Here is a 10,594-nt window from a genome sequence, read left to right as displayed (position 1 = left end):
AAAAAACAAACTGGTAATTCATTGACCTTGCTGAGATAAAACAATATCCCCACCAAAGAAATAAAAGCCTACTATAACTCGACTTAACTACTGATTAAAAATATGCATTTGCATTTTTGACTTAAATAAAACAAATATTTTCATTTTATATAGGGCCTAGTGAAGCCTTTGCTTCAAAGAAGGGAGGCCACATGCCTGTTGTCTTGCACCAGAGGCAGATGGAGCATCTGAGAAGCTCTTCCAAAGACAACGTAATTCAGAGAGAAAGGCCGTGAGTACACATCCCTTCATCTTCCACTAGTTAGTAAAATCTAACATACCACCTTCTATTATCTGCAGTTCATGGGCAAGTCAGCAAAAATCACACCTAGTAGAGTAGCTGAAAGGTCATGGAACATGAAAATACCCAAGCAGGACGTAAGTAGGAAAATTTAAAATTCTGCTAAAGTACTTATTAAATAATGTTAAATAAAATCATAGCAGGTTATGAAATAGGTTTCCATTTCCTGGTTCTTGTCATTACAGTACTGGAAAAACTACTTTTAGTTTATATTTTTCACAACCCAAGTTTGTCTTGAAAATAATTTTTCTGTCAATATTTACTGCTTTCCCCAAGCACTTTCATACTCAATCAACAAATATTTACTGTTTACCTACTAAGGGGCAGGAACACAAGAAAACAGGCATAGACTAATAAGCCTTCCTAGCTATCACCTCCTCCCTGTCAATTTTAGGTTTTCTCTATGGAAAACCTCTTTCAAAATAGTTTGAAACAAGCTTTTTGATAAGCAACTCCACATCTTATAAAAAGTTCTCATGTTTAAAAACAAGCAAAACCTGTAATTAACATGTTAGTTGCACCCACATAGATCTATGTTCTAGGGTTACTGTTAAGGCCTAAGAACACAGAATACAGAATGCTGGATTCTAAAACAGTGGCATTCAAAATTGTGTGGGCATAATAATCACCTGGAGAGTTTATTTAAAAATATAACAATGCCATGTCTATCAAATCAGGATTTTCTAGAGGAATGTACGTTTTTTATTGAAGCACTTTTGTTAATAAAACTAACACCCTCTTTAAGACAGATTTCTTATTTAGTAACCTGACTATATAATGACTAGTATAATAGTCATTATACTATATAATAGACTAAATACCTGACTAGTGCATGACTAAGAGAAAATTTAATTCAAGGAAATAGAAACCTAAAGAAAATGTAAAAGCTCTGGTATGTAAATCAATAACAAAAATGATTCATTAATATTTTTCATATATATGTGTATATATACACACACGTATATATGTGTAAAAATGTATACATATGTATACATGTGTATATGTGTATATATACACACACACACACACACACAAGCTTTTTTTTTCCTTCAAAGGACTACAACTACATTCTGTGGAATTAAATAGATGACTGCTCATGGTTATTTTCACACCAATTCCCCAGTTCCACTCACAAATGTTAAGTTTTCCTACTTTACATTCTGAGTCTATGGAAATTGACAATGACATTTAATACACTGTTGAGAAGATAGATTTGAAGCTATGCTGTAAAAGAAAAAATGGCAAACAAACACCTTTATATTTCTAATGTTAGGCTAAAATACAATCAATTTATGATAATAAATATCATTGCCAAATGGCATTGTAGGCTCTTTTCAAGTGATCTGAAGAAATATGTACACTGCCTTTTGATCAAAATTAGACAAAGTAATGGATGACTTCATAAGTCAACTAGGGTTGACAACACCAAGCTGACTGCTGTCAGCTTCTGCTTCCAGAGTAGTGGGAGGTTTGCTTTTCTAAATAAGTATTCCTATATTGTAAATGAACTTAAAAAATAATTCTCAAAACATAGCAGTTATTGTAATCTACAAACTATGTTATCAAAATTGGTCAATGATATCCTCCAAAGATACGGACAAAATGAATGCCTTTGCTGATTGCATGACCAATCATTTTCTATCAACACTGATTATCTTATAGTTTCTCTGACTTGTTTCAATTTATTGTTGAGAGTGAAGTGGTAGCATTACGGCTACTCTATCACTCAGAGAAAGTTAAAAAAAAAAAAAGAAATGAAAGAAAAAATATGTATCTGTAATAGCAAATTCCATATCTAGCTTTTTTTTTTCTTTGAGATGGAATGTCACTCTGTCACCCAGGTTGGAGTGCAATGGCATGACCTCGGCTCACCGCAACCTCTGCCCCCCAGTTTCAAGCAATTCTCCTGCTCAGCCTCCTGAGTAGCTGGGACTACAGGCACATGCCAGCATGCCTGGCTAGTTTTTGTATTTTTAGTACAGACAGGGTTTCACCATGTTGGCCAGGCTTGTCTCGAACTCCTGACCTCAGGTGATCCACCTGTCTCGGCCTCCCAAAGTGCTGGGATTATAGGCGTGAGCCACCACGTCTAGCCCCATATCTAGCTTTTAAAAATTAATGTGTAGAAAAATAAATCAGTGCTATTTTTCCATTCTTGATAAGAAATAATTCACAGTTTGTCTCAATAACTCAGTCACTATTTTAAAAACTTTCAAATATATGTTTATGGAGTTTTCTTTCACCTAGACTTATCTATTAAATGTTTAAGAAGTTGTTTCCTCCTGATAGAGTTTGGATATGTGTCTCTGCCCAAATCTCATGTTGAATTGTAATCTACAGTGTTGGAAGTGGGGCCTGGTAGGAGGTAAGTGGATCATGGGAGCAGATTTCTCACGAATGATTGACTACTATCCCCTTGGTACTGTCCTTGTGATAGTGAGTGAGTTCTCATGAGATCCGGTCATTTAAAAGTATGTGGCAACTCTCCCCTCTTTTGTTCCTGCTTTTGCCATATGACATGCCTGCTCCCCCTTTACCTTCTGCCATGATTGTAAGCCTTCTGGGAAGGCTCCCAGAAGCCAAGCACCATGCTTCCTAGAAAGCCTGCAGAACTGTGAGCCAATTAAACCTCTTTTCTTATAAATTACCCAGTCTTTGGTATTTCTTTATAGCAATGCAAGAACAGACAAACACATTCTCTTACATAGTAGCTACTGGTTGGGTTACCCCAAAGCTGGCACTGAAGAAAAAATCCTAAATAAATTTGCAGGGCTATGTCAATGTTGAAATTTGGAAGGCATTTTAATAAAAGAGAAGAGTAATGAGGAGGAAAAAGTACTTGGTTTTCTTTTGTTTTCTAAAAGAAAAGTGTTAGAGTCTAAAAGTTTTCCTATTTTACGTTCTGGGTCTAAAAAAACAAGTTATTTTTTAAAAATAACTACTTCATCCTCTCTGTAACCCAGGGTGGAGTGCAGTGGTGTAATCATAGATCACTGTAAACTCAAACTCCTGGGCTCAGGTCATCCTCCCACCTCAGCTTTCCCAGTAGTTGGGACTACAGGCATGTGCCACCATGCCCAGTTAATTTATTTTGTCTTCTTAATTTTAGTAGAGATGAGGTCTCACTGTGTTGTCCAGGCTGGTCTTTAACTCTTGGGCTCAAGGGATCCTCCTGCCTCAGCCTCCCAAGGTGCTAGGATTACAGGCATGAGCCACTGCACTTGGCTTTCTTTTCTTTTAATAACACTACAACAACTGACTTATTTAGCCAATTGAAATGCAATGCCATAGGATCCCCTGGGAGTGACTTCAAGGAAAAGGGAATATATCACTGTTAACTCCTCAGGGTTTAATGGGCTTTGAACATGACTGCCAAAGTTCCACATTGCAAATAAGCATTTTACTGCTTTTCAAGACTAAAGAAAATGTAGAAGGAGGAAATTGCCTTTGAAAACCAAAACTTTCTCCCTGCATTCCACATTCACTCTACTGTGTTCTAACCGAGGACAATTTAGTTGGAAGCCTCAGACTTCTGCTTTTCTTTCTTCTCTTCCTTTGGCACTCCTAGGATCCCAGTAAGTTTGGAATGAAGAAGTCTGGTTGAAATGTATAGTTGTTGGTATTTCTTCTCACAGCTGTTGCTGCTTTATTTATTTATTTATTTATTTATTTATTTATTTATTTAGAGGGAATCTCGCTCTGTCACTCTGTCGCCCAGGCTGGAATGCAGTGGCGCGATCTCATCTCACTGCAACCTCCGCCTCCCAGGCTCAAGTGATTTTCCTGCCTCAGCCTCCAGGGTAGCTGCGACTACAGGCGCATGCCACCATGGCCAGCTAATTTTTGTAGTTTTAGTTGAGACGGGTTTCACCATGTTGACCAGGCTGGTCTTGAACTCCTGACCTCAAGTGATCTGCCTGCTTCAGCCTCCCAAAGTGCTAGGATTACAGGCATGAGCCACTGTGCCTGGTCTGGTGTGTTATTTTAAAAAAATTAAATACATGACTAAGAGAAAATTAATTCAAGGAAATAGAAACCTAAAGAAAATGTAAAAGCTCTGGTATGTAAATCAATAACAAAAATGATTCATTAATATTTTTCTCATATATGTGTATATACACACACACGTATATATGTGTAAAAATGTATACATATGTATACATGTGTATATGTGTATATATACACACACACACACGAGAGCTTTTTTTTTCCTTCAAAGGACTACAACTACATCCTGTGGAATTAAATATAGGTTAAAGAACTAAAAGCAGGACAGGCTTTCACATACCCATGTTTTCCTTTGATAAGGCATCATCAGAACAAACATTTTCAAAAGAGCATTTTAAAATTGCTTTCCTAGAAAAAGAATTTGACAGATTTAGTTTCAAAAGATCAATCATGTATATTTAAATGACCATTTATGTCTATTCATTGGTAACTGTAGATTATAAATACATATATTTTCTTAAGGTAATTCTCTTGGTTGTTTTATGTAGTAAGCAAGTATGTTGCAATGAAAAACAAAGAAGACTAATATTGATTTGAGTTCTCACTAGGTGCAAAGCATTAACAATTTACCAAGCACCTTACACTGGCTTTTTCATAATCCTCCTCCAAAACAACTACTAATTGTTACTGTCATTATATAAAGAAACTGAGAATTTGAGATATCAGAGAAAAATGAGAAGTTTGACAACTTAGGTAAATGGTGGAACGTGGCAGAACTAAACTCTGTCAGACTGCAAAATCCATACTGTTTCCATGACTCTATGTTGCTGACACAGAGTCAGAAAACAATTTGTTCAAATGTACTTTCTCTAACCATAAGATCTTGGGAAAGTCACTAACTTCTCCAAGCCAGGAATTCTTCATTTTTTAAAATGGAGATTATAATATACTTTCTAACTATTTGATAGGGCTAGTGTGAAGTGTAATGAAATAAGGCAGTGAAAGTCCATTTTTAAAATTTAGTTATTCATCTTCTGAAAAAGTACAAGGAAGAAGAAAAGGGCTACCTATTAGTGTCAGTCCTTGTTTTTGAGTATGAACCCTCCTAACACAGCACTGATTACCATTCTTTAAAAAATGACTGGTTCAATGACAAACACTAAAACTTGTCATCTGTGGCTTATTAGTTCATTATGAAAACCTGTTTCTGGTTTAAATTACCTATTTTTAAACTAAAAACCTGATTCTCTTCTGATTGCTCATAAGATATTAATCTCTAAAAGTCCCATTTCAAAATATTTCATATATATAAAGCTTTTTCCCTACTTCTAAGACTACTACTTATAATTCTATTAATTCTTTTAGAAAACTGTAAACACAGTATTTTCCAAGTGAAACAGAATCAAGGATTATGAGAAAGGTCATGCAACAACTAAATCTAATATATATTTCAATTTTATCATAATACTATTTAATTTCAAAAAGCATACCTTTTCCTTTTTCTAAGTTTGGGCTTCTTCTTTTCAATATTACTTTTAGAAATCTGCTTCTATAAAACAAAAACAAAAATATGAGTTAGTTCATATAGGACTAAATCAGCTCAGTAAAATAATGGGCCCCATGCAGTTCAAGTAATTTGGCCAGAAGAAACACCCTGGCCGATAGCCCTAAACCACATCTTTATGTCTAGTCAACCACTGCATAGTCACTGCAATTGCATGGATCTGCTCATCTTTCAGGAGTGCTAAACTGATCTGATTTGGATGTCTACCTCCCATATTACCTGCTCCCCCTTACATAACCTCACAAACATATAAAAATACTAATAAAAACACTTTAAAGTTGTACACACATATATATACGTTTAGATAAAGAAAAAAAATCAGATGCCAGAAGCACATGAAATGCAAAGCTATTAATATATAGGTGGAAACTGACATAGGGAAAGTCCAAAAGAAATTTGTACCAGGATAAGGGGCCAAAGGAGTTTTGAGCTGGACTTCTCATGTCCAGGCAAAGATAAGTGACATCTTTTGAGGGTGACACTGGTTAGAGAGCTGTGCTAATAATGTTCCATAAAGCCCAGGGACTTCAAGGATTTTTTCCTGTCCATAACAAGAGAATAGGAAAAACTTCATTCACGAGGACACAAAAGCAATAAGGTAGTACACAGTCTGACATGGGGAATTAGATGGCAAAAAGCAACAATCCTAAAAGAATGAAAACACTAGGTCTATACTATTAAAGTGAGAAATCCAATTTCATGTCTCCTGAGATTTCCCAGTCGAATAATTAACACGAAGACTTATCCAGGACTTCTAAAATCACTAAGACAAAAGTAAGCAAAAGAGCCAAGAAATTAATGTAAAAATATATACACGGTCTTTGTAATTCACAAGTATTAAGAGCATATAGATCATCTGGAGAAGAAAAAACCCATAAAATAATTATATTTGCACTGTATAGCTCAGTTGACATAAAACTCAAAAACAGGCAAAGCTAAGCTGTGGCACTACAAGTCAGGATAGCAGTTACCTTGGAGGTAGGAAGTGTGACTAGAAGAGGGCATGAGAACACTTCTGGGGTTCTGGAAATGTTTTGCTTCTTGATCTGGTGCTGGTTAGAAGGGAATGCTCATTTTAAAAAATTCATCTAACTTTATTTACATTTATGATTTTCATTGTGTATGTTTGTATTTCAGCAATAAACCTAAATTAAAAATAAATATTTAAGTTATTAAAGGGTTAAAATGGATTAGAAACTATAATGAACAACTTTAGGTTTCTATACTATCTATAAGCCATGAAAGAATTTTTAAAAAGAGCCAAATAGCACTTCTAGAATTAAAAAAAAAAAAGTTAAGTCATTGAATTTAAAATTCAATGGATGAATTAAAGAGCTGATTAGATATACTGAAGAAAGAATAACTATTCTGGAAGGTAGACTTGATGAGATCACCAAATCTATAGCAGTGGGACACAAAAATACTTTTTTGAAAAGTAGCTAAGAATCACAGAGAATAGAATGATAAGGTCAAGAATATTTCTGAAAGGAATTCCATAAGAATAATATGGAAACAAAATGGAAGATAAAATATTTGAGGTGATAATGACTAAGAATATTCCAGAATTAGGCCATGTGTGGTGGTTCACACCTGTAATCCCAGCACTTTGGGAGGCCAAGGCAGGTTGATTATCAGAGGTCAGGAGTTTGAGACTAGCCTGCTCAACATGGCAAAATCCTGTCTCTCCTAAAAAAAAAAAAAAAAAAAATCAGCCAGGCATGAGAATTACTTGAACCCTGAAGGCAGAGGCTGCAGTGAGTTGAGATTGCAACACTGCACTCCAGCGAGAGTCTGTCTCAAAGAAGAAAAAAAAAGGAATTTTCCAGAATTAAACATGTCAATTTGTAAAAGCCCATGGTGCCAAGCTATAAAGGTAAGACAATTAGGCTTTAATAGGCGCCATATCAAAACAATACCCAGGAACCTATCTTCAATTAAACAATATTCAGTAAAACTGCAATTCAAAAAGGTAGCCATATGTGTGTGTTTGTTGAGACTGAGGAATATAAAAAGGTTTAATACTATTTTCTCTGCCTTTATGATTGTTAATTTCCATGATTATGAAAAGAATTACAATTTTTAAAATAATATTTTTCAAAAGAGTGAGAACTAAAAAGATAGAACTTTGCTGACAGAGCCACTATAGAATGTACTTTGGAGAAAGAAGATTAATCTAGAAAAATCAAAAAGAAGTGAAGATAAGTGCTCAACATTATGTAAATCTAAATAAACACCTAAAAAAAGACAAATTGGTAATGGAGTAAAGAACAAAGAGGATTTACAAAAGTAGGCAACTGAATGGAAGAGGAAAAGGGGTTAGACAAAGGTGAAAGCATCTTAAGAACCTTGAATTATTCAGAAGAAAAGTGATGGTGATCAGATTTAAATTGTTAAACCCATTAAGCATGTTCATATTTAAGGATAATCACCAAAAGAAGAGAAATACAATTTGTATTTTTTTAAAGAAAATTCATTTTTATTATGTCTAAAAATATGTACTTCAATGGATAGAAAAATTCGTAGAGTGGGCCGGGCGCGGTGGCTCAAGCCTGTAATCCCAGCACTTTGGGAGGCCGAGACGGGTGGATCACGAGGTCAGGAGATCGAGACCATCCTGGCTAACACGGTGAAACCCCGTCTCTACTAAAAAAATACAAAAAACCAGCCGGGCGAGGTGGCGGGGACCTGTAGTCCCAGCTACTCGGGAGGCTGAGGCAGGAGAATGGCGTAAACCCGGGAGGCGGAGCTTGCAGTGAGCTGAGATCCCGCCACTGCACTCCAGCCTGGGCGACAGAGCGAGACTGTCTCAACAAAAAAAAAAAGAAAAAAGAAAAATTCATAGAGTGAATACTTGGATAGACAGATAATGCCTGTCTATTCAGTACATTTATTATTAGAATTTGCTGCTAACATTTTTGAAAACACTTTTGAAAAAATTTTTCAAATGAAGTACTTTCCATTTAAATTCTTGTTTACATTATGTATATTCATTTGCTATATTTTCAAGTTCCATAATTTTGTTCAAAACCCACTTTAAGATATTAGTTCCCATGAGGGAGGATCCAACAATATGACCCATATAAAGAATTGACACTTGCTCGTCATTGGTTCACACCCAGATAGTTGAATGACTTCCTGAGTTCCCTTACTACCATGAAATTCAATTCATCTTCCAGATTGTCATTATGTTTACCTCTTCCCCTCTTTGCTCTCCAGTGTTGATCCTTTTCACTTCAGCATTGATTATGCCCAGGGTCTTTCTTGACATCTAGGGTCGATTCTTAGTCTTGACTCTCATCTTGATAGCTGAAAAGGCTATAAGTTCCAGAGTGTAGCTACCAGGTGGTAGAGACTCAATCTGGTTCCCTTAGTGACCATGGAGTAGAGATTCTGTTCTAATTGTTTCAATCCCTGCTAATCCTCAATGGACATGTGCAGTGTTTGTAAATGACTAATACAGATAAGAAATTTGTACATCATCATCTTCTCATGGATGATCCTAGGCTTTCCTTACAGAAACTGGTGGCTTCTTTTCTTATGTCTTCAGGTTGGTTGAGGTTTCTCTTGGTTTAGTGGGGCATCTCTGATGCACAGTGAAGCAGCTAGGAATGCTCTCCTGTAGGTCTAGGGTTGGCTGAGGTAGGTAGTTCTGCCCTACATGACTTGCATTTTCCTAAGACCATTGGGTAAACTTGGGTTAGTGTAGAGGGTCAAAAGAAAAGCCAAAATACACAAAGCCTCTTAAGGACCAGGTTGGAATTATTGCACTGTCACTTCTACCTTATTCCATGGGCCAAAGTAAGTCACAGAGTTCAGCTAAAGGCATGCAGTGGGGCAATATACTCTTCTTTAGAAGGAACAGCTGCAAAGAGTGTGGTTAAAAAAAGGTGGTCATATCTCCTGATTTCAAAAATTATGACAAAGCTACAGTAATCAACATAGTATGGTATTGGAATAAGAACAGAAGAATAGATCAATAGAATAGAATTGGGAGTCCAGAAAAAATCTCTCATGTATATGGTCAACTGATTTTTAGCAAGGTTGCCATGACAATTCAGTAAGAAAAGAATAGTCTTTTCAACAAATAGTACTCAGACAACTGGATATCCACATGCAAAATGAAGTTCAACCTGTACCTCACATCATACATAAAAGTTAAAATGGACCAAAAATGTAAATGTAAGAGATAAAAGTTAAAACTCTTAGAAGAAAACACAGAGGTAAATCTTTATAATCTTGGATTAGTTAAGGTTTCTTAGATATGACACCAGAAACACAAACAACAAAAGAATAAATTGGATGTCATCAACATTTTAAAACTTCTGTAATTGTAAAGGACACAATCAAGAAAGTGAAAAAATCTACATAATGAGAAAAAAATTTTGAAATCACATATTTGATAAGAAATTGTATCTGGAATATGTAAAGAAGCCACAACAATAAAAATACAATAAGTCAATTAAAATATGCTCAATAAATTTGAATGGACATTTCTCCAAAGAAGACGTATAAACAGCCAATAAGCACAGAAAAAGATGCTTAATATCATTAGTCATCAGAGAAATGAAAATCAAGACCACAATGACATATCACTTCAAACCTACTAGGATAGCTAATATTTTTTTTAAAAAATAGAAAATGACAAGTGTTCACAGGGATGTGAAGAAATGGAAATCTTTATTTATTGCTGGTGGGAATATAAAATGGTATAGCCACTTTGGAATATAGTTTGGTAGTTCCTC

The 10,594-nt window shown here is 35.4% G+C and overlaps 1 protein-coding gene across 1 annotated transcript in view; it reads right to left on the bottom strand.

Moving 5' to 3' along the window:
• The window catches only part of ZCWPW2 (zinc finger, CW type with PWWP domain 2), a 108,801-nt gene that overhangs the window by 9,603 nt on the left and 88,604 nt on the right, over positions 1 to 10,594 (bottom strand). The window contains exons 5-6 of the mRNA XM_011961525.1: positions 5,779 to 5,837; positions 4,629 to 4,696 (exon numbers count right to left, since the gene is read on the bottom strand). Of these exons, the coding sequence (XP_011816915.1) occupies positions 4,629 to 4,696; positions 5,779 to 5,837 (127 nt within the window). The remainder of the gene's footprint in view (positions 1 to 4,628; positions 4,697 to 5,778; positions 5,838 to 10,594) is intronic.

The sequence above is a fragment of the Colobus angolensis genome, unplaced genomic scaffold, assembly GCF_000951035.1.
Source record: "Colobus angolensis palliatus isolate OR3802 unplaced genomic scaffold, Cang.pa_1.0 Scaffold56, whole genome shotgun sequence".
NCBI classification, from domain to species: domain Eukaryota; kingdom Metazoa; phylum Chordata; class Mammalia; order Primates; family Cercopithecidae; genus Colobus; species Colobus angolensis.
Note: the sequence above shows the minus strand (reverse complement) of the source record. Positions and strands in the feature narration are given on the sequence as shown.